The sequence below is a fragment of the Diadema setosum genome, chromosome 6 (assembly GCF_964275005.1).
Source record: "Diadema setosum chromosome 6, eeDiaSeto1, whole genome shotgun sequence".
NCBI classification, from domain to species: Eukaryota; Metazoa; Echinodermata; class Echinoidea; order Diadematoida; family Diadematidae; genus Diadema; species Diadema setosum.
In genome coordinates, this window is record NC_092690.1 from 15646060 (window position 1) to 15672167 (window position 26108).

The following is a 26108-nucleotide window of genomic DNA, read 5'->3' on the forward strand; positions in this document are numbered from 1 at the left end:
ATTATACGTCATCCTCCAACATAGTTTGGTGAAATTTGCTCCATCCAGTCTTGAGTTATCGCGTAAATGGATACAATTTCACGATTTGACCTTGACCTTTGACCTTTAGCCGATTTCACCCAAAATCTAATCAAATAATTGCCCCATCATACTTCATACTTGGACCAAGTTTGGTAAAATTCCAGTAAATATTACTCAAGTTATCACATAAACGAAAGCGGACGTACGGACATACGGATGTACGTACGTACGGATGTACGTACGTACGGATGTACGTACGGACGGACGGACAACCCAAAAACATAATGCCTCTGGCACCACTTCGTGGCAGAGGCATAAAAAGTGTAATTTCAGCATTAAACAGTAAAAAATCAGCATTTTAACCTGCCCTTTGACCCTTGAACTTTGACCCCATGACCCTAAAATTACCCAGGGAATCACCAACAGGCAGCACATGCATAGCCATGTATGAAGTTTCATGACGCTACCTTGAGCAACTTCCGAAATATGGAGGAAGAAGTAAAATGTAGCCTTTTCTCTAGCCGTTTAGCAAAAAACTTTCCCAGAGAATTTCTATTTGGTAATACATGCACTACATACACTGAAAATCCTCCAGGCATTGCATGTTTATGAGGGAAATACTGTAAAAGTGGATATTTTCGCGTGACTAATTTTTCGCGCTTGGCCGGGTCGGAAGAGTTTCGCTTGTTTTTAATTCCGCGGAATCAAGACATCACGCACAGGCACATATGGCAAGCAAAAATATTCGTGTGCTTTTATTTTTGCGCTAGTTTCTGGTTGCGCGAAAATTTGAACACCGCGAAAATTTCCACTTTTACAGTAGTGAATTTTAAGGAGTTGACCTTGACCTTTGACCCCATGACCCCAAAATTCCCAAGAAAATCATTATCAGGCAGTACATGCACATGTTCTAAATTCCATGACAAAACCTTGGACCATTTCCCACATATACAAAAAAAGTGAAATTTTAGCACTTTCACATGACCTTTGACCTTACATCCTAAAACTTTCTCGAAAGAATCTTCCTTGGGTTATACATGTATGCACTAACTTTCAAGAAAATAGCTTCAGGCATAGCATAGATATGGGTGGAATAGTGAAATTATGAGCATTTGAACTTGACCTTTGACCTTGAGCATGTGCACCCAAAAGTTGATGTAGGCACAAATTCCTCCACCAATGCATATATAAATATCAAATCTCATTAGGATATCTCAACCGGTTTTTAGTTAAGCTGTCCACAAAATTCATTACCGACGGACGAAAGGATGGACAACCAAAAAACATAATGCCTCCGGCGACACTTCATGGTAGAGGCACTACAATGCACACTAATATTTTTATTTTTTTTTCCAATATTGTTTTGAGTTTTCTTTGACTCTATCAAAAAATATTGTATTTTTTAACAAAAATGTCAAAGATATAACGCCTTTGTGCAGTTCTGGCAAAATAACACTTTGTAGCAAAGAGCAAAAAATATGATGAAATGCTTTGGGGACAACTGTGATTGTCAAGATGAATTTGACACTGTAATTATTCACATGCAGTGAAACGGCAGTGAAATTCAATGTTAATAATCAACATTGCAAAGTGTTGTTTTCATGGTATATCAAAAAAAAAAACAAACAAACAACACACAACCTGCTTAATTTTGGTTGAAACAATTCCATTGTCCATCACTAATGTCTGAATATGGCAATGAAATCAAAAGAAATAATCACAAATAATTTCCTCACCAAAATATTTATTTTCCAAAACAATCCTACTAAACAATGGAGTGGCACTGCACTGGTGGTGATATCAAGCACCATCAGCTTCCACTTAAAAATGAATTTCATTTCTTATTGTCTGTCAGTCTGTTGGTGCTGTAGCACTTGTGTTTATCTGTTGCCATTAGTTTTCAGTGCGTGGTTTAGTGCCATTCTTCTCAACTGGTGGGCCGTGATGACAGCAAAAAACACCAACAAACAAACAAAAAACCCCAAAAACATGATGATACTTGGTCTACTGGACTATACTTTAAACAGATTTGTAGGAGCCAAAGTGGGCCTCATGTTGAAAAAGGTTGAGAAGTATGGTTAGAGTAACATGTTTTGTGTGGGGTGATTTGTACGAGTCAGTATCAGCTACCGTTTAACCCATATCTGCCGATCTACGGGATGTCTCATAGTTTGCACGAATACTGCAATCACCTATCTATGGAACAATCCATAGCAGAAGTTGACCTGGATGATGACATCATCTCCAGAGCTTTTTATAGCCTGTGTACTCTGACCTAACATCTTTATACAGTCCCTTGCTTTGCTTCCTGTCACTAGAGATATCAGTGATGTGGATTGGCATTCACTTTTGAAATTTACAGCAAACAGAATAGGTTTACATCTATGTGAGATAGAACAATGTTGTACCCATACATACTTTACTCTCCATAGTCCCATCCATAGTTTTATGAGTTAAACCACACTAGTCCACAGCTACATTGTATCTACCAGTTTCCATTCAATGTAATTTTCATATTTGCAGGTATTGAACCCTATGAGTACTGTAAAAGTGGAAATTTTTGCACATAGATATGGGAAAGCTTTCACTGTGACAATTTCAATGATAGTCCATCCCTTAAAAAACTAAGTTTTATAAATTTCATAAAGTAAATATTTATTCATCAGAGGACTATAGTTTACATCTCATATCAAAGACCATTATTTTTTCTTTTAATCAATATATGTATACTTTCAAGTTTCTACACTTTTCTTCTCATAAGTTAGTGACATTAATCTAAAAAGATGAGAGAGCACAGTTGAGTGAATGTGCATAATATAGACTCCTGCACCAACACCTTACAAACTGCATTATGCGACCTGCGGACATGAGATAAGCACGATGCCCACTTAAACAGGTGAGAAACTTGTTTCCTAATCCCTCCCAAGTAAGTTGGGGCCATTGTACCAGTAATCATCACAGCAGGTAAAGCTATAAAATTGATAGTGATTCTGATAGCAGCAGCCCTTCACAATGCCATTGCTCGCTCTTAGTTCAACAAATTGCCATTGGCATTTTCTCCTGCTTCATTAGATGTTAACAGCCCAAAAGAACAAAGTATTCATATTATGTAAGTCAGCCCTGCTGCCTGCAATGTGAGTGCATTTAGGGTGCTTGTTTTGTTTTTATTGTTTTTTTGTATTTTTGTATTTTTGTATTTTTGTATTTTTTTTTTTTGGGGGGGGGGGTTACTGCTGGACATTATTCAGTGCTCAAAGGGCCTTACTTGGGATCAAGCTCGCCCAATACCTCAATGAAAATTGTGTTGTGCAGGCCCACTAGCTGATGTTGTGAGGATGTTTCTACTGTTACTGAACTTTCCATGACTTACCCTAAGATTACTTATAATGGACCAAGGTGATATTTTAGAACAAGTCTCTGTCTTGTCTTGAACAAGGGCAGCACTGATGACAGTTTCAAGAACTTTAATAATGAATGTACAGGTGGAAATTTTCATGCATTTTAGCAAATTAGCATGAAAACAAGAGTGCATGAATAGTTTTGCTTGTTATACGTAATAATATCTGAATGTCTTGTTAGATTACATGGAATTACAAACATGTGCTTTTCACTCCACCTGAGTGCAAAAAAAAAAAAAGTATACATTTACAATACATAACTTTGTGGTATCTATACCTGGTTTTATTGTATATAAATGGAATTTGAAATCCATGTAACAAACAACCCTCCATCCCCCACTTGGCCAGCAAGCATCAATCCAAACCAGCCTACAGACCCCATGGTGAGAGACATTTAAATGGGGCAGTGACTTGTCCTTTCATATCTACTAAAGCCCCCCTTGGCTGAATCCCAGACTTGGACCACGCCTTCCTTCCCAGGGATCCATATTCTTCCTACAAGAGCAGACTTCTTCCTCTTGGGAAATTCTGATGGCATTTAAAGTGTCTGGCATTCAGAGTATCTGGATGCATGATGGTGCTAATTGCGTCTATTCATCAAAAGCCTCAATATGGAGATGCTGAATTTCGCACTAAACGCAAAACAAAATCTGCTCACAACAAAAAGGTACAGGGAATTCTTCAGACTTTGGATTAAAAACCTCCCTCTTTTTAGATTTTTAGATTCACTTTCTTGCCATCGACATACAATCAGATCATGCATTCATTTTATATAACATACAAAAACTCATTCCACTTTGCTGCTCCTAAACGTGCTTAAAAAGTAGATTTAAAGGTAGGGGATACCTTTTACAGACCTCCCAAAATGCAGCAAAACATTAAATATGTACCTCAGGGGACTTGTTTAGGCCACTGCTGAGAAATTTGGAAGTCAACAGTTATCTACAATTTGAATAATGCACAAAACTCAACTACTCGGTAGTTCTGTGTGTCAGCCACACTTAAGCCTTTTTGTTGCAGTCTTCTGTATTTTTTTATCTATAAACACAAATCTAAAAGCATAAGAGCTGATGTAATAACATATAGAGTGTGTGGCAAGAATGTATATAGAAATGTTTGTAAGTTTTGATGAACTTTCTTCACAAAATATACATGATGGACACACATGCATTGCATGGGTCTGCAAAGGTAGCCTAGTAATGTACTGGAATTTACGGTGAGCCCCGAAAAAAAATTCAATTCAAAATCTAACGGTCAATAAAAATGTACTAAATGTTACCTTCCACTTTCAGTACTTTATGGGAGTTTCTAAAATGATACTCTTTTCAACATACCACTGTATTTATACAACTCTTCATTTGAGGCATGCAAATGGGATTCCCTACCTTTAAGATGTCAAGTAGTATATAGCTATATGATGTGGCTGCATAGTATTGGATCTGGAGATGAACAATTTACAAAGTTTGGGCTCTTGTGGCCCATCTCTACCATAAAACATCATTATGTTCCACATCTTTAACTCTTTATGTGCCATGGTGTAAACCCTCTGTGTGCCAGATTATTCTGATGAGACAGCAATGTAGCCATGCTTCAAATGGGGAAAGCATTTTGTTTCTCAAATCTATCTAACTTTTGTATATTTTTGTAATCCTTGACATGTAATAAACAAAAGTTGTACAGAAAATGCTAGGCTTTGCTGTGATGTAAATTGCATGACAAATCGGTGATTGTTTTTGTATTAAATGATCAGTAGCCACATCATTGTAGAGGCAAGATTTTTGAACACAAAATAGCAACATGATTTAAAATTTACTCAAAAGCCCAGTAGGGAATACACTTGATAGTCAACAGGTCAAGGGAAATTACCCCCTGAGCAATTACCCCGGACCCTTCCCCTGGCCCCTAATCCTAATCCTGAACCTTATCCTAACCCTAACCCAAACTCTATCCCTAAATCTCACCCTAATCCTAATCTTTACTCTAACCTTATCACTAACCAATATTTTGTTGGGAGGTAATTGTCCTTGGGGGCTAATTGCCCTGATACAAGTCAATCACCATATAAAATGCAAGCAATACGTGATAGGAATTGAGTCGAGAGAAACACTTTTACTGTACTGTGGCTATAGGCAATTTATCGAGGTTTGGGTGGGTTTGTGCGTTTGCACAAACCCACCCACCCATGCATTTTTTTTCTTCATGTACAAACAATGGCCCGAATTCACGAAGGTGGTACAAATGAAACCATGGACAAAAACCATGGAGCGCCAAGGGTCGCACGGAATATGTTACAAAATTGGTAATTTCGTCGACAAAATTACCGCTTTGTTAACCAAATTTTCATTTCATGGAGGAAATGTTCATTTAGTTAGTCAACGAAATGACTGATTTCGTAACGAAATATTCCATGCCACACTTGGCGCTCCATGGTTTTTGTCCATGGTTTAAACCATGGTTTCATTTGTACCACCTTTGTGAATTCGGGCCATAGTGTTTTATTTGCTGCATATTAGTTGGTGTTGTAATGCTGGTGGAAATGCCACTGACATAAAGAATTACACAAGAGACCCAGGGGTCTCGCGCTCACCTGAGTATCGCAAGTTCACCTTCCATGCTTTCTTGTAGACTCTTCTGAGAACGTTGGAAACTTGGTGGGGGGGGGGGGGGGGGCAACTTTGAGAGCTGGGGGCATGGTGCCATTTGCATATTTCATCACACTGGTAAAAATACTGCCCAGCACACTGTACTTTATAGAATGTTGAACTATGCAGTTTGGAAAAAAAGATTAGTTGCGAGCTATCATGTGCCCAGTCTTCTATTTTGCCTGTAGGTCAAAATTTACTTTTAACCAGGCTTTTTTTTTTCCTTTTAAAATAGTATAATTAATGACTGGCACTAATCATGAATGATCATCTGTACTCAGCTGCACTGCCTGCGAATCAAAAATGCATAGCAACTTTTTTTGTGTGTAGTTCCTTTAGTTTGGAGCTTGAACCGGCCTGGAAATCTTATTAAAGTGCCTGCCACAGATTTTAAATCATGAAACCATTTTCTGAAACAAATACTGCACATTACATGGTCCGGCCTCAGTGAATAATTCATCCATCTATTAATGCCCTGTGTATTGTACCATGGTACATCATTTGAATACAAACAACTTGCCTTTATCAAAGAGGCCTCTGTATTTGCCACTTACGTTTGTCTCCTTAAGCATTTTACTGGCTTGAAATGCAGCATTATGTAGTGTCGAGCAGCACCATGCTCTTTGTGTACACACTCCAAGGTGGTTTATTGTCAGAAAGTATGAACAATTCTTGATCTTCCACATTTAAGTATCAATCATCTCAGCATTTTTCTGAGGGGGACTGCAATGAACATCAGATTGATTATCTTCTCCTGTTGGGAACTCCATGAAAGTGACAAAATGTAATGCACAGTTTAGTAAACTCAAGAAGTTAATACAGTGCTAACCTGTATAGAGCAACCACGAAAGACAAGTATGCCACAGCAATGCAGTTATAATGAGCCCTCCTCACCCAGTCCATTGCTGTGTGTAGCATGAGCAAAAGCGTTACCACTCAGTTAACATGGTGTTCAAAAAGGTTTCCTGTTTTGGGTAGTGTTCTTAAGGGGACCTCCGGATGATTTTCAGACTTTTACATTTGAACAACTATAAATCAGTTAAACTGAGTACAGACTTTCAGAATTTATAGTGACTAGGATGAGGAATGAGAATGTTTTCAAAATCTACATGAAGGTTATAGCGCCACCATCGAGGCAGCACGATCATATAGATCGCTCCTAAGTTTTCGTCTCTTTTTCAGACTTTTCGTGAGTTTCATGTCGGTAGTAGTGCATTAAATGGCAGAAGAGATTCTCTAGTACAGTTCTGTCATTTGTTGGACTTTTGAATTGACTTCTTGGTCGCTGATTCTCGAGCCATGAAGACCCGCTGTGTGCTCCCATATTCGGAGAAACAACTATCAGAACAGCAGCAGGAGACACCGGGTGACTTCCCCGTGCTGTTAAGCCCAGCTTACTCCCCTGTCTGACTCTGTCAACTTGAACTCATGCTGTATACGGTCTTCCTACTCTGGACTTTTATTGTCCAGTGCCCTTTCAAACGCGAAGCAGTGACCACAGCTCTTTGTGAAGAACTGAATGGAACGAGTATGTCTAATCCTTGTGACGTTCATTCAGCTGTGTCGACCGTGAGTGGACGATCTTGTCCTACTTTACGTTACACAAAAAGACAGCTCTTTGACATTAAGCGCTCCATCAGAGGAAGAGGCACATCTGTATGTGACTCTGTGGTTGATAACAATATTGGCATCCTGGCTCTCACTGAGACTTGGCTCACCAACACAAGTCGAGATCATCACGTGTTAGCTACAACAAGAAAGACACTTCTGAATTATGACTTCCATCAGGTTCCCCATACATCAGGTAAAGGCGGTGGCGTTGGTGTATTGCTCCACAAGGGTTTTACCGTGGCGGCCAATGATCAACGCAACTTTTCATCTTTTGAGTACAGTGACTTGCTGATTACATCACCTACTGGCAGCATCCGTCTAGTCACTCTGTATAGACCACCTACTAGCAAGAAGAACAAGTCTACCAGAAGCGATTTCTGTGATGAGTTCTCTTCTCTCCTTGAAGTCCTTGAAACTTAAAACCATCCACTGCTTGTTTTAGGAGATTTCAACATCCACGTTGACAACTCAGCTGATCATGGCTCAATGACATTTCTGCGCCTCTTGGACACTATGGGTTTCTGCAATCACATCTTTTTTCCAACTCACGTAAACCACCATACCCTTGATCTCATAATCACCAGGAGAGATGATTCCATTCTGACTGATGTGCTGTCTGATCAATCGCTGCCTTCTGATCACTTCGCAGTTACCTGCAATCTACATCTCTGTAGACCGCCTCACATTCAACGGAAGTTCAAGTCTAGGTCGTTGAATAGCGCAAATGTTGCGGAATTTCGGAACGATATACGGTCCTCCACAGTCGTCAACGATCCCTCAGAAGATCTGGAAGTTTTAGCTGATCAATATAACAGTGACCTCCGCTCCATTCTTGATAAGCATGCACCGGAAGTTCAGAGAACTGTTACACTTCGTCCGCACGCACCCTGGTACAACCAACACCTTAGGAAAGCCAAGCAAGAACGCAGAAGGTTAGAACGACGATTCCTGAAGCCAAATTCACTACAGATCGATAAAGAGATGTATGCAAAGCAGTGCAAGGCGTACAATACTCTGCTGTATGAGACCAAGCAATTATATTTTTGAGACAAGATAAAAAACTCAGATGAGAAGCAACTTTTTCGACTGATTAATGACCTAACATCACCGGAAGTAGCGTCACGCATAGCTGAGCATCATTGTCCTGTGAAACTGGCACGAGATTTCAGCGATTTCTTCACAGCGAAGATCCACCGTCTTCATAACAGCAGTGGCCATGAGATGTATGATGACCTTTCAACATCTCCACTGCTAACGCAACAACAGTTCTCCAGTTTTGAGGTGGTTTCAGAAGCTCAGGTCTTGTTGATGGTAAAGTCATCGTCATCAGCGTCACGCGAACTTGACCCGCTTCCAACACTCTTGATCAGACGTTGCATTCCTGACCTGACTGCGGTCATCACCAAGTTCATCAACTGCAGCTTGCAGGCAGGTACAGTTCCATCAGCTTTGAAGAGGTCTATAGTCACCTCTAGGCTGAAAAAACCTGAATTCTCTGTAAACGATCTTGGAAACTTTAGACCTATCTCCAACATCCCTTACCTCTCTGAGATCTTGGAACGGGCCGCACTGGAGCAACTTCAGGAGTACCTAGACGAATGCAATCTACTATCTCCTACCCAGTCTGCATATCGCCGGCATTACAGTGTAGAAACCGCCCTTGTACGAGTGCAGAATGATTGCTTGCGAGCCCTGGACAATCATCAAGAGGTCGTCATTGTGCTTCTTGATTTTTCAGCAGCCTTTGACACTGTTGACCACCAGATACTCCTTGATCGAATGTCACATGAATTCGGCATATCAGGCAGTGCGCTTGAGTGGATGAGATCATATCTCGAGGTTCATCACCTCGGGTTCAGGACTCCTGTGGCGTTCCGCAAGGACCCCTTCTCGAACCCCTTCTCTTCTCGCTCTATACGACATCAATCTATGACATCATCTCCACTCATGGTCTGCAATCAATGATCTATGCAGATGACGTCCAAGTGTATACGTCATTCTCATCATCGGACCGGGAATCGGCATTACAAAAGATCCACGACTGCATTGCTGACATTCGGTCCTGGTCGATGCGAAAGAAACTAGTCATCAATGATGATAAGACAGAACTTCTGCATCTATCCTCTAAGTTCCTTGAAAGGCCCCCAGGGGTCGAACTGACCGTAGGCGACACAGTCATTGAGGAGAAATGTGAGGTTAGGAACCTGGGAGTCTCCATTGATAACACCTTATCACGAGAATCACAGATAAACAGTATTTGCCGATCCGCCATGGCAGCTATCAGGAAGATCTCTCCAATACGCACTGTCCTAGATCGTGACACCACCCTCAGACTCATTCATGCTTTTGTCACGTCAAGACTGGATGCATGTAATGCACTTCTCGGTAACGCACACATATGCAAAAACCATCGCTAAAGGCCCGGTCCCACTGCACTTACGGATGCAAAGAGGATGTAAAGCGTACAAAAAATCTTGCCATCCATTGGAAAACGCTACGAATCCGCTGTGTACCCATCGCATACGTGTTTCATCCGCTCTATCCATCGAGCATCCGTCCACTGTGATTTCATCCGCGCAAAAAGTTTTAAGCTGCTTAAAACTTTTAGAACGGATGAACTTTCCGCTGTGTACGATGTAAATCCGCGACATACGAGCAACAAACGTTGTATGTCCGTGCGGCATCCCTTAAACGTCCGCTGCATCCTCTCTACATCCTCTGGGCATCCTCGCAACTCACATCCGCTGCAGCTAAAAACGGAAAGAGGGAGGAAAGATATGGTACGTGGAACGTCTTTACATCGTTAATAGCACGTTAATAGAAAGGATGTAAGCGTATGCATCTCGTATATAAAGCATTTCGAAAGCATCCCCCCTGCATCCGCTCTGCATCCGCTCTGCATCCACTCTGCATCCGCTTTTTCTGCTATGCGTCCGTTTCGCAATTATCTCCGGTAACCCCTTCGGAGCTGTCATCCCCTTCCATCCGCTTTCATCCGCTAGGCTTCCGATGAACATCCGTTTAACATCCCCGCTACATACTACCCACGTCCGTTCTACTTCCGTTCTGTTACCGCCAATTTTGTCAATTTCTGGAGCGGATGAAAGCGGATGAAGCCATCCCCGAAATTTTGCTCGTCCGCTGTGTCCTTTCTGCATACGCTTTGTGTCCGTCGGCCAGTGGGACCGGGCCTTAAGCTCCAACGGGTACAAAACATAGCAGCAAGAATCACAGAACAGGCGACCACACACACCAGTACCAAACTTCTCCTCAGAAACCTCCACTGGATCCCTGTCTGCAAGCGTGTAGAATACAAAATACTTCTTCTCACATACAAAGCACTCACTGGTGAAGCTCCATCCTACATTTCTGACCTCATCCACGTCTACACACCTCCTCGTGCTCTCCGATCACAACACCAACTACTTCTTCAAGTCCCCCGCTTCAACACTCAATACTATGGCTCAAGTTCCTTTTCTGTCATGGCACCCGCCCTATGGAACACCCTACCCAACTCTGTTCGCACCGCACCAACACTAGAGACTTTTAAAACTAAACTAAAGACGTATTTATTTAATCAATACTTTGGTCATTTTTCGTAATTTCTTTATTGTTGTTGTAGTCAGTTGTATTGTATAATGTATTTTCTAATTGTATTGTTATAGAAATCTTTGTAAAGCGCATAGAGACTTCAGTGTAACATGCGCTATATAAGCAGAATGTATTATTCTTATTATTATTACAACAAATTGCAATGAACAAGGACGATGACATGGCAGCCTCACCATAAGAATGCATGAGTTGGCGGCTCAAGGAAGCAGAACAAAAGAAGAAGGCATGCATAAATTCTTCACAGGTGAACTTGTTGAACAAGCAGTATTGTAATAGAATTAAACCACAACATTTCTGAAATATGTGAGGCTCCATGTCATCCAACACTGTTCAGTGTAATTTAAGATTTTCAGTTTATTGGTTTCTCTGCTCAAGGACCACAATAAATTCCATGAATCTATACATGAAGCTGTTGATTTATGTACTTCATGATGCGAAATTATGAAAATCAATATATATATACATATATATAATATGAATGCCCCTTTAACACTGATCACTAATTTCGGACCTTTCAAGCCCACTGAAAAGACATAATGTCCAATTCGGGGTGACTAGGTTCAGGGTCATTTTTGGAAGCAGGCAACCATCTCCACTAATGCCATAGTAATTGTGAAACAGCATGAACTATGAAGGGCTTTGGCTGCTAATACTATATTCTTTAATAATTCAAAATGCAAATAGTATCACAGACAACTTACACTCCACAGTAACTTCAAATGTGCACTTGACAATCCTTCTGGAGGTATCCGTGACGCTGGCTGTGTAGAAACCAGCATCAGTTTTATCCACTTTATTGATGACAAGTACATCTGACCTCAGACTGTATTTAAGAGACTCGGTAATCTGAAAGACAAAAGCAAACATCCATAAACTAGAAATGTTGCTATGGTAACTGGTATACCATTTGCAATTTACAAAAAAATTCATGCCTCAAATATTTCTAATTTTTACAGTACACATATTTCTGATCTCTGTGCAATGACAGACAGGTACACACAGACAACCTGACAGATGAAGGTACCAAAAACTATAGATCTATAGATGTCCCTATAGGACCATGACAATCAAATGCATAATTGCAGTTGAAGGTGACAACAGTCCTCTCATGCTTGTTGCAAACCATTGTTAATAACCTACTGTATTTCCAGGTGTGAGGTGCTTGGCAGGTGAATACTTCCAAGTGAAGATAACTTGTCCTGCTACATCTGCCACAGGGCAGGACATCTCAAAATCTCTTGCCCCATCAACCGTGGTCAGCACTGTGTTAGGCTGTGAGAGCACCCTCAAGCCTAAAATACCAGTAAACAAGAGAAAGAAAGATTACACATTAATAAAAATTACATTTCTCTTTTAAAGAGACTGTGACTGCTCATTAATTAGGTGATCCGAGTATCCTCTCGGATCACCTTCTGTATCTGTACGGATTCTTTGTTCTTCTTCTTCTTCTTTATTCCTTTATTTCTCCTAAAAAGTTGTGTAGAGCTGAACTCCGAAAGTCCTCTGCCTATCAATGTCAAAATTATACCATATCGTGTCCCAAAGATGACAGATCTAATAAAATCATTGTGATCAGTCGACCGTGCCGTCACTATGACGTCATTATATGAAATCACATTTTCATTCATATCTCATTTATGGAATGGAATTTCTCAATGAAATTTACGTCTCATATAGTTCAAGTCAAGCTCTTTTTACTCATATTCTCAAAATTCATCTCTTACACTTAAAACGTACGCGTACGCGGATGTTGAAATGTTGACATGCTCCAATCGAGCTCAGAATTTTTTTGCACACGTTTCAGATCATATGGAGCATTTTTCAAAAAATTGAAAAAAATGGACGGACGCGTACGCGCGCGCATATACGCACGCACAGCTCATATGCAATAGAAATTTCCCGTTTTTTCACACGGATCGGATGTCTGAAATGTCAAGGAATAATTCTACCAAGTTTCAAGTCAATCCGACTCAATATGACATCATATTAGTCTTATTCTCCCTTCCTAACTTTATCTTTTTCTGATTTTTTTATGCTTCTCCTTCAAATTTCTACACAAAACCTTAACTTTTTCTTTATTTTTCTTTCTTTCTTCCACTTTCTGTGCAATAGATCAACAACAACAATGGCTACCAACCCCATATTTTGCACATGTTTAGTTCATGTCACGAACATTTTATAAAATAACAACTAAGCCTCCGACACCATCTTGGGTAGGTAAATTAGGGTCAAAGGTCAAAAGTGTTTAATCCTGTATCTTGGTAGATACACATTCTATCTTTCCCACATATTGCACACGTAAGGAACATGTTGCAAGAATCATTTCACAAAATAACTTTTTGCTCAGATACCATCTTGGCTGTGTAAAGTGAGGTCAAAGGTCAAATATACTTCATTCTGTAATCTCAATAGTGTATATGGTATCACCGTCATATTTTGCACACACATGGACCTCGATAGATGGATCATTTTGTAAAATAACGACGCTTTGGTCGGACGCCATTTTGGCTGCGCAAATGAGGTATTATCTCTATGGGAGTACATTTTTTCTGGAAATGAAAAATGACATGACTGTCTTTATCGAGCACTAGCTAATTTATCCTTTAGTGAATTTCTCCCAGATTTTAATATCTTGTAGATGAAACTTTGGGCTATCGTTCATGTGATCCATATTCTTATTGGAATTCGGCATTACATCCATTACGTCTGGTTGAAATTGACGCTTAGCTTCAATGTCAGGAGATATGTCTTTCTTTCTGTGACTTTCTTTGCAATACATGTAGCTCAAGAAAAATATGCCCTTTAACCCCCATATTTTGCACATGTTTAGTCCATTTCAAGTACACCATTTCATAAAATAAAAACTACTTCATCAGACAATGTCTTGTGTAGGTAAATTGGGGTCAAAGGTCATAAACGTTTCATCCTGTATCTTGGTGAATACCTGTCCTATCTTTGCCATGTTTTGCACACGTATAGATGGTGTCGCAAGAATCATTTCTACACAAAATAACCACTTTTTGCTCAAATGCCATCTTGGGTGTGCAAAGTGGGGTCAAAGGTCAAATATACTTCATTCTGTATCTTCGTTATAGTGTATACGGAATTTGGTACCAAAGATGGCAGATCTTGACTCCCTTTTCTAAATGAGAATCCAAACATCACACGGCCAATGTCCCTAAACACAGATGAAACCTGTATGGTCATGCCTATTGGGATCAGCCCTGTTTCATAAAGCTGTTCGTAAAGTTACGAACAACTTACGAGTGACTGGTGATCAGTTCTGAGGGGGGCGTTTCATGAAGGAACTTGTCGGATAAAATGTCCGACAAGTCAATTATATCCGACAAGTTCAGAGAAATCAGCCAATCAGACTAAAGAATTTCTCAAAACTTGTCGGATATAATTGACTTGTCAGATATTTTATCCGACAAGTTCCTTCATGAAACGCCCCCCTGATGTGCTATACCAGGGCTGCACACTGGCGCCGGTCCGACGGTCAAAGACCGGTAAAAGTCACTGTCGGACCGGTAACTTTTCAGGAAATCCACAAGTTACCGGTCCGACATGACCAGTAAAAAAAAAGCATTGGCGGGGTCAGTAAGAGCAGCCCCGATCAGGGAGAAACAGAATGCAAGATATCGCACTGTTCAACAAGTTTTACGCAAGTTTTCGTTTATGTCTAACGGTGCAATTTGTACAGTAAACATACAGTATTAGTTTTGAGCACTAGCAGTCGACCGGATTCGATCGCGCTCGCTTGAGCACTGGCGCTGCTCACGCACTGCCATGCCATGCAATACATGCGAAACATGTACAATGTAACTGTTAAATGCCATGTAATTCCCCGATCCCCCGTTTTGTTTGTTCGTTTGCTTGCGATTGGCGGTCATGCCAGACAAGAAGCATTGATAGAAGCGCACGCATTTCTGGGTCATTTTACTCATGATTTTTGAAGGCAAGATCGATCCGATCCCGGCTTCGCAGCAGCGTGGCAGTTGACATGTTAGAACTAATTTACTTGTGCCGATTTTTAGAAAAAGTAAAACACATTCGATATTCAGCGATATAACAGTAAATGGATCTGATTGCGTTCATTTTCATTTTACACAGTCATTTCACAAATGAATACATGTATTTTCATTCGTTCAGAATGGTCTCATAATGAAGATAGGCGCAAAAAGGATCATGAACTCGGCCCATCCGTGTACTTTTGAAGAACGTATGCACAAAATGTGAAGAGATCAATACTAGGGAGAAAAAAAATCATGAAATCATCGCAGTCCCGCTTACATGTTTGAGGTAGAAATCGTCCCAAAAAGGATCATGAATTCGGCCGCGTCGTACACCTTTCAAAAGCTCATGTACGAAATGCGAAGAGATTGTAGAGGAGAAAAACAAAATAAAGGACACATTTGTTGCGTGCATCATAAAAGATTACAGCCGAATAACAATTCAAGAAATCAACGCAATCCCGTTGAAATTTGAGGAAATATTAGGCGCAAAAAGGATCTTGAATTCAGTCCTGCACGCCGTGTTGGTTATCAAAAACGCATGCACAAATGCGACGAGATTATCGGGAGAAAAATAAAAAAACACATTTTTACCCTTCTGGTGCGTGCATTACAAAAGATTACATCCGAAGCAATTCATGAAATCGCCACAATCCCGCTGATGTTTGATGTAGAAATAGGCGCTAAAAGGATCGTGAATTCAGCAGTGTCGTATACCTTTTAAGAACGCATGCATGTACGAAATGGGAAGAGATTAGCGGGAGAGAAAAAAAGGACACATTTTCAACCCCCTTTGGCGCTTGCATCATATAGATTACAGCCGAATAGTAATTCATGAAATTATCGCAATCCCGTTGAAAATTGAGGAAACAACAGGCGCAAAAAGAATCATGATTTTTGGCCATGTCGTATATCTTTTAAGAACGCATTTACGAAATGCGAAGAGTTTATCGCGGAAAAAAATAAAGGACACATTTTCAACCCCTTTTGGCGCGTGTATCATAAAAGATTACAGCCGAAGTAATTCATGAAATCATCGCAATCCCGCTGATATTTGAGGTAGAAATAGGCGCAAAAAGGATCGTGAATTCGACCGTGTTGCATACCTTTTAAGAACGCATGTACGAAATGCGAAGAGATTTTGGGGAGAAAAATAAAGAACGCATTTTCAACCATTCTAGCTGGTGCGTGCATCACAAAAGACTACATCCGAAGTAATTCATGAAATCGCCACAATTCCGCTGATATTTGAGGAAACAATAGGCGCAAAAAGAATCATGAATTCGGCCGTGTGGTACATCTTTTAAGAACGCACTTACGAAATTTGAAGAGTTTATCGGGAAAAAATAAAGGACACATTTTCAACCCCTTTTGGCGCGTGCATCATAAAATATTACAGCCGTAGTAATTCATGAAATCGCTCAATCCCGCAAATATTTGAGGTAGAAACGGGAGCAAAAAGGATTGCGAATTCGGCCCTGCGTGTCGTGTACCTTTCAAGAACGCATGCACAAATGCGAAGAGATTATCGGGAGAAAAATAAAGAACCCCTTGTAGCGCGTGCATCAGAAAATATCACAGCTAAAATAATTCATTAAATCATCGCAATCCAACTGAGCACCAAGAGCAGGTTACGCAGCAAGTTCGTCCGCCGATGTTCAGAAAAAGTCACAAACGCATTTGATACAATCTGATTTTGTTCTTTATCATTTTACACTGTAATTCACAAACAAACATTCTATTTTTTTTTCTTTTTTTTATTTCTTGCGCAATAAATAATGCAAGTTTTAAAAAAAGATTGATCAGTAAAATGTACATGGGGGGGGGTACGTCCATAAAAAACAAGAAAATAAGTTTGCAAGTCATTTAATGTGTTTTTAGGTTGTCGTTGTTGACCGGTAAATTTTCTGTTCGGACCACTAAAAAATGGTAAAACGGGGCATTTACCGGTCCGACAGAGACAGGTCGGACCGGCAGAAAAACTGGGTTAGTGTGCAGCCCTGGCTATACTTATCAGAATTTCCATAATTCAGCACAAGAACTTTACGAACAGCTTTATGAAACACCCCCTGGACTCAAATCATTGATTTCCGAATAGATCGGATCACCTAATTTGTCAGTGTTGACAAATTCCAAGTCTAGTCATTTCTGTCATTGCTTGTAGTAAGAACTGTTCTGTATTGTAAGCTGAATAAAGAGTTCCCGTCAGATATCCACTTCTGCATCAGGTTTATAGCAGAAACACCTTTCATTTGCAGAAATGGCTAGAGAGGCATCAGAAATTGGATCAAATGACTTGGGTAAATCAAACTTGGGTATTTTCGTAATTCTCACTTGCAATCAATCACATGTTGCATTTGATTTTCCCATTAATCCAATCACAATTCATTTTCATTAACTATTCTCTAAAACTATTCCACTACCTTCTCAGGTGTACCTTTCCTAGTTTAGATAGCACTCATCCATTATCTCACTTGTTAGTGTATTAATGCAGCCCCCATTCATATCAAGTTGAAGTTATGAACAGAAGTCTCCTGCATTTTTAAAACTTTGTCGATGAATTATAGTTCCCGCTTTTTCAAGATTGGAATAGGTTTTGTACAAATTTATTAATCTATGCTCAGCCTCACACAATTATTTATCATCTTTCATGCCACTAACCTGAACCATATTTTTCTATCATGATTGTGAGGATATTTGTTAGTTTGAAAATATGCAGAAATCAAACCTACATCAAATAAGATCTACCAGACAGTGATTCCCAGGGTTACAAAATACAATTTTTGTAAATCAAAATGTCATAAGAATGAACAAGCCTGATTTTCATTGGAACATCTGGACTCCTTTCTATTTGCTTTTTATATTCTTCTGATTGTAATTACTAGTTTGCTATCAAACAACGATGCTTAACTGCTGGCATATCCAGTTTAGGACTGAATACAACAAAGATGATGCCTGTTTCAATCTATTCTAATAGCAAAAAGTAAGCAAAAGACAAATGAATGTTGTACACATTGTGAATTAGTAAAACAAATAACATTTTGGACATGTTAAAAAAAAATCTGATCCAGTGTACATCTCTGTGAATCCTTATGAATAGCTAATAAATGTAAGATCTTAAGACGTGTTACAAACTTTTCTAACATGGACAACAAATGCAAACATATCTTCAAATTTTTACATAAATTTTGTTAGGCATTTGTTGGCTCATTATGCTTTTAATGTGACAAGGCCCTATGGTTGATCAAAATACTGCAGTGGTGACTACAAATATGAGCCGATATTAGGCATGGAAAATACAGAGGACTGTTAAAAAATGATGAAATAAAGGCTGGTCAATTTGGTAAGGGGTTGAATACGGTCAGATTGGTGACAGATAATTATATGTGACAGATCTATACAGATGGGTATTTCCAAGGTAAAAGAGATGTTGGGTTATTTTCTGTTTCCAAAACATGTGCATTATCCCCCAATACAATTCAATCTTTTAGAACATTTAAATGAGATACAACTTTGACTAACGATAGCTTTTAAGAGGTGATCTATCAGAATTTTTGCCAAAATGACAATTTTTTGGGGAACGTAGATAATGCTGGACAGACATCTATGTACTAACATATGATGGCCAAATATGTTCATTTAAAATTTGTAAATCAATTATAAGGCCTGATATTGATTATAAAATGCGATAACAGCTCTAACTTTCTACTGAACCTTTTCTAGACCTAATGGTGAACATACAAAACATGGACTGACCACGGACAGACAAAACTATCACATTTTGATCCGTCCATGTTCCTGTATGCACATTAACCACTAAGTCTAGAAAGTGGTATAAAACACAGTGCTCAACAGAATTTCAGGGCTGTATATTGCCTTTTTTCTTCAATATTAGGTCATTCAGTTGAAAAACAGCAAATTTACGATGAACACTTACTATTTGACCTTCATATTATATGTTAGTTCACATCTCTCATTAAGTGTTCTAAAAGATCATTTAGCATTGAGGTAATAGACATTGGAAACAGAACAAATCCCGACATCCCAAAAATGTACCCTTGTACCTTGGAAATACCCCATTTCAATATGTGCGCAAGTGTTAAGACACATATATTTGGGGGAATAAGTTTTATTCTATATCATTGGTGCATGTCAAACATAACAGACTTCTATACTGTTTTTTTTTTTTGGTTTTTTTTTTAGAAATCAGTGGAATTGTATCATGATGTTATAGTGATTTGAAATTAAAAGAAAATGCACTATAAATCAACTTTCAATATCTACAGATGGATCGGTTTGTAGTCTGAAACATACACTAGAAAAGTTATTTCATTCATGGAAGTCATTGTTTCACAGCCTGCACAATCAAGTTTATTGGCTTGCATCTATCTGCAGAAATAAAAAGCCCTAACACTAACAGACTCTCAAAATAACAAATTGCTAAACTACATACATTGTACGTAAATGCCCCAGATATGGTCAGACAAAGTGTCCTGCAGCTTCAAATTAATATACAGATTATTCCTGTCATTTACTGCTTGGAAATAGCAGATTTCAAACTGCTGGCAGGAAGGAAAATGAGCAAACTTTTTTTTTTCTCTTTCTTTTTCTTTTTGTAAGATTTCTTCATGAGCCTAGCCCCCACTGATGTAGGCCACCTACACATGTTAGTCACTTGCTTTTCCTGGCCAGGATCGGAGGCAAGCTGTCAAGATGTGTCATGAATCTTTGAGATTAAAGTCGTTACAAAATCAAACACTCTCTTGTCAATTGCAGTGATTCACAATGCAGTCACAAAGGGGCCTCCTTTTGTGCTATATGTCCGTTGCGCAGCGGCACAGAATCCAGCAGTTTGCTTTGTTTAACAAGAAAAAAAAAAATCATACAGTATCTCATTCAATCAAACTGAGGAACTTTTCATATTCAAGTAGTTTTTTTTTTTCATAAATATGCCTACACATTTTTATTGTAAGTTATACATTGCACAAGCTGCACATTGTTTTAAAGAGCTAATGGTAAACATTTTCTGCATTTAATAAGAGGAAAATATGACGAACTGGATGCTATGATCTTTTATACAGTTGAAAAAATTGTCAAAATCTCATCTTCATCATATTTTCATTACCATAATAGCATGATCATTACCATTATCACTTTAGAATGTCTTTACATTGATATTATCATCTCTACACTGTACATTCATTTGTCTAGATCTTTTTGTATAGCACTTTCAAGCATGTATACAAAAAGGCTATCGAACAAGAAATAATAAACGCAATGATCAAGCTTGCCATCAATGATGTACAGTTGTAACTGCACATCAAGTGATGGCTACCTGAACTGCCCTCAACTTGATTGACAACTACAATTGTAAGATGGTGACCCTGTACTACTGGGCCTCCTTTATGAATTGTGAGGTGGTGAAATCAGGAATAGGTCTGCAACCTCTGCAAACTGGCTAAATTAGACAAGAACCAGGAAACTTTCAATAATGTCAATCTAAATGTGTCAACAAGATATGCTGCATGGACCTCAAACAAGCCCCCTTGGTCATCAGAATTAGCTGGTGCTTGCATAGATTTTTTTTTTTTTTTTTTTTTTCTGAGATGGGCAAAGTATGTATAAATCTTTTCTCTACTAATATTGCAAATTAGTGAGTTGATGATGTCCTTACCTCACTACACACAAAGGCTTAATTAAAAAAAAAATGCAATTTTATGCCCCAGTTTCAAAACCTAACATATCTGACTGATCCTCACTTGAAGTTTTTCAGCCAGGAAAAATCATGTTTTACACTTTAATTGCAGAAAAAAAAATTTATTTCCGTCGGTCTTAACATGATCAATGAAAAATAGTGAGGTAATGACACCATCAGCTCACTTAATATTTGCATGTACAGATCTATATTTACATCAACTATCCAAATGCAAATATTAAGTTTGTATCTTTCAATTTCTTATTGAGCCATGTCAAATATTGTCAAATTAGCTGAGCTTTGCAAGCATATCTTTTTCCTACATGAGAGACCAGAAGGGATGGAGTATAATGAGCTATCATGATTAGTATTGAAATCAAATGGCAATCTACTGATCGATTACTTGACAGCATGTCATTTCATGCATTACATCTGATCCTTTCAATACTTAAAAAGATACATTTCTGTGAGTGCACGGAAGAAAAATGTAAACAAAACAAATTAATAATTCATTTTTGGCATGTGCTTAAAGGATATCTGGCAGCTTGGGGTTCAGTACACACTGAGAAATAATATCAAAAGTTTGTGATTAGGTCAACCAAGATACTTGTCATATTTTTTCTCCTGAATAATCAAGTATTTTGAGCTCAGAACATAAATCACCTCAGACTGGTTCTTGCTTAAAGGTGCATGGTCCCCGTGTTTTAGTCAGATGCGTACGCGGGCGCACGGCGCAAGTTTCCTATAGAGACCTACGCTATCGACTCCTCTTTGGCGCTTACACTTTGGCCCACTTCCCCGAGTCCGAAGAAGTCCGATTCACTGTATTCAGTGGTCGGATTACAGTTTGGCTCATGATTCGGCTGAGGGGGATGACAGCTTTAGCAAACTTCTTTTGTGATGTCATAATAACAAGCACATAAGCACGCACCCTGGCATTACTACAGACTGCGCGATGCGCAGAGAAGACAACGAAGGCAACATTACTTAGCAACACCTACGCACTTTACTCTTGATGACAGCTCAACTTCGGTAATCTTCATATCAATGCTAACGGTGATCGGCAGTATCATCAACAGCGCCCTCTACACTACCGGGACTATGCCCCTTTAAATATTCATATAAATGACAGATTGGCTCCATATGCATGTAAGTCACCATTACTCCATCATGAAATTCCTCATCCTTTTGCAGTAATTTATTGTTCATGATCAGTGATGATGACCAGACAATATAGTGTCTCTGTCACTGATCCCTTCCACTCTTTAAAACTGAATACTTTTGAAGTCTTTAAAGTGCATTACAGGACTGCAAAGATCTATCATCTTATAATGGCAACATATCAAAACTGTTTAAAAATAATCTGTACCGGTACCTATGTCAATGAACTTGATTGTGGTTGGATACAACTTATAGGCTATTTTACAAGTAGAATATTCCAGTACCGGTTTATATGATTATGAGATAGATCTAGTCTAGATCTATTCCATAATTACCAATTAACATGAGGAGTCAGCCTTAACGGTTAGAAACGAGGAAATGCGACCATTTAATAGCACGATATAGCACGCCTAACCTGAACTAGAGTGAAGACAACATTTGACAACGGTTTAATCTTAATCTTAAAAAAAAAAACAAAACAAAAAAAAAAACGGTAGGCCATAACTTTAAATTTACTCTGCCTTTGAAACACGTACAGACCAAACTAACAATCTGCCGTAATATCGAGCTCTGTATGTAGTTGACACGAGTTGGGAGCATCTCTGTTAATAAAATCGAACACGATTTATAAAACGCAATACGAGTATAAAAACATTGCAAATCTTTATTCTATATAGATCTGGTCATCGAGTCGGAGTCCATACATGTGTAGTACGTACCAGAAGTTTGCTCAACCCCGACGAGCAGGCACACAATCGCAAGCCACAGCATGCGGCAATCCATCATCGTATCACCCGATCCTCGCATAGCAAACACTTCTGAGGAAAGTGTGGAAAAATTGTGCACAATCTCCAACACAGCTGCAGTAAAGGTTCACTTCTTGATATTATGTCGAAGACTTTCCGCATTTGCTGCGTGAACTAATGAGCAAATCTCTGCTGGCACTATACAAGTACTTAATTCTGTTATAGTTAAGGCGAACTTCATTGGGCAAGCACTTTCCTTGTCTTTGCGGAGCGGATAGGGTGTTCATCGAGCACGATAGTTTACCAGGAGCGAAACAGACCCTGCGCATCCCGCATTGCACCCGAACGTATGGATCAAATGCATTCTTGAACCATACCCCTCCCCCAACCCCCGGCGGCCCAGGGCCCCATATCGGCAGAGAAAGATGTCTTGCCTGACTCCCAAGTTTAGTGCGTACCGGTTTCCCCTCGCCCTCACAGCCTCTGTCATGTCAGGTTGCATATTTTCGGGTTGTTATTCCTTCCACCAGTCTCTCTTTTTCTCTCCCCCCCCCCCCCGTCTCTCTGTTTTTTCTCAGTGGGCCTATACAACCACAGTAGGCCTACTATATAATATGTAAATAGCGTCTATTAAACCGACCAGTAAACACAAATTAAATTACACGTGTATTTCAATTATTTGGCATTTCAGTCATCATAGGCTAATATAGGCCTACATCAATTTTTTAAGTGATACAGTGGCGTATCTAGGGGGGGGGGGGAGGGGGGCACGTGCCCCGGGCGCCACTCCTTGGGGGTGCAAAAAACGAAAAGAAAAAAAAAACGAAGACGAAGAAGAAAAAAAAAAGAAAAGAAGAAGAAGAAAAAAAAAAACATGATGACGCGGACAAAATGAAAATGTTTATTGTGTTCACACAAAAATTCCATGTTCTGTGAGCTGAAATACAAAAATTTTCGGCTCGCTCGCTGCGCTCGCTCGCCAAAATTTATATAAAAAAGAAGGTAAGAACAGAACGTGATGATGACGAAATGACAGTGTCTATTGTGTTCACACATGTCATCTTATATTTAGCAGGCAAAATGTTTCACGGAGCAGCGGCTGCAATTTCATTCGTTCTGAAGCGATCGCCAATTGGATCAAAAGAGGGCGTCAACGGTTTCGAACATGGGGGGGGGGGGGGGGCGCAAAAAACAACAAATCAAGCAAGATAAGAACAAAACGTAATGATGACGCGGAAATATACAAATTTCGGCTCACTCGCTCGTATTAATTTAGAGTATTTTTTCAAGTCCGCAGTTTGTTGGTATAACTCGTTATCTATAAGTCCGTCACTATATCTTGATTAGAATTGTAAGATTTCGAAGCAAAAAATGACAAGAGTTTCATGATTTATAAGCTGAAATACAAACATTTTCGGCTCGCTCGCAGCGCTCGCTCGCCAAAATTTGTATAAAGAAAGGAAAGAAGATAAGAACAAAACGCGACGATGACGCGGACAAAATGATAATGTCTATTGTGTTCACTCATGTCATTTTATATTTAGCAGAAAAAATGTTACACGGAGCAGCGACTGCAATTTCATTCGTTCTGAAGCGATCGCCGATTGGATCAACAGAGGACGCCAACGGTTTCGAACATACGGGGGGGGGGGGGGGGCGCAAAAAAAATTTTAAAAAGATAAGAAAAAAACGTAATGATGACGCAGAAATAATATACAAATTTCGGCTCACTCGCTCGTACTAATTTAGAGTATTTTTTTCAAGTCCTCAGTGTGTTGGTATAAATCGTTATCTATAAGGTCGTCACTATAATTGTGATATTTAATAAGCAAAAAATGACAAGAATTCCATGTTTTGTAAGCTGAAATACAAAAATTTTCGGCTCGCTCGCTGCGCTCGCTCGCCAAAATTTATATAAAAAAAAGATAAGAACAATACGTGATGATGACGAGGACATTTACAAATTTCAGCTCACTCGCGCGCACTAATTTAGAGAATTTTTTTAAAGTCCTCAGTTTTTTGGTATAAATCGATATCTATAAGGCTGTCACTATATATCTTGATTAGAATTGTAAGATTTGGTAAGCAAAAAATGACGCTTCATGAATTCCATGTTTTGTAAGCTGAAATACAAAAAAAAAAAAATCATTACATTTAAATCACCCTCAAAAGATCCCTTTTAAGTGCTTGAAAAAGCATCATGTGGACTTTGTTTAAAGTCCTTACCGGGATGAGGTTGGGGTTGAACACTTTTTCAGAAATTAGGGGCGCAATTTTCGTGCTTGCCCCGGGCGCCGTTTTGCCTAGATACGCCACTGAAGTGATATCATGCATAAACTCATCGACTCTGAAATTTACTGTCATATAAATTCTAGGCCCTATTGAAAACCGTTGACGGGAACTTGACCTCCTTTGAATAAACACCTTTATTATATCTAAATGATCTGTAAATTGATTGAAGTTCATTTACACCTGATAGATACTTTATTGCATAATGTGTGTGGGCCTAAGTACGGTCAAATGCATCACATGAAGACTCACATGCCTATTAAAGCACATTGAGTAAAATAACGAAAACTCATGTGAGCCCTAGCTCATGTGTTGCTTTCCTGTTCACATTATTTGTATTATGCACATGCACCTATAGTGTCCCTACCATGTGATATACGGATATGTTATGTAGGTGTTATTGTGATTTTCTTCTGCTTAATAAATAATAATAATAATGAGAAGTGCTAAAAAACGCGAAACGTGATAGGGCCTAATACCTCCATAAATTCACAGTGCACAGTGTGCAGCCGAATAGTAACCCTCAAAACTTCATTTGTTTGCTATTTTATCATTTAAAAATCATGTTTTTTTGTCGCTGATTTAAAAATAAATACAGCCATAGGCCCTAGACCTATAGCAACCTACAGGAATACGACCTCACTTATCAGACCGTTATTTTTACTGATTTTTACGATACTAGGCCTATAATCATTTATATAGGCGCCTAATTCGCAAAGGAGCTGACGAATAAGAATTATCCCCGTTTATCTCGTTATACATAACCTCCCCGATCACAAACTTTAATGTCTCAAGTGGTCACCAAAGCGACTCGTGGCTCCGCAATTCTCGACAAGATCATAACTGATCTCACGGATCATTACGAGGAACCAGACATTTCTGCCCCGATTTCCACGAGTGATCATGCTGTGGTCACTCTC

The 26108-nt window shown here is 39.2% G+C and overlaps 1 protein-coding gene across 1 annotated transcript in view; it reads right to left on the bottom strand.

Moving 5' to 3' along the window:
* LOC140229972 (contactin-5-like) overlaps positions 1-23044 on the bottom strand; it is a 99262-nt gene extending 76218 nt beyond the window's left edge. Inside the window, exons 1-3 of the mRNA XM_072310169.1 lie at positions 22873-23044; positions 12425-12576; positions 11986-12130 (exon numbers count right to left, since the gene is read on the bottom strand). Of these exons, the coding sequence (XP_072166270.1) occupies positions 11986-12130; positions 12425-12576; positions 22873-22960 (385 nt within the window). The 5' untranslated portion in view covers positions 22961-23044. The remainder of the gene's footprint in view (positions 1-11985; positions 12131-12424; positions 12577-22872) is intronic.
* Between the last annotated feature and the right edge of the window lie 3064 nt (positions 23045-26108).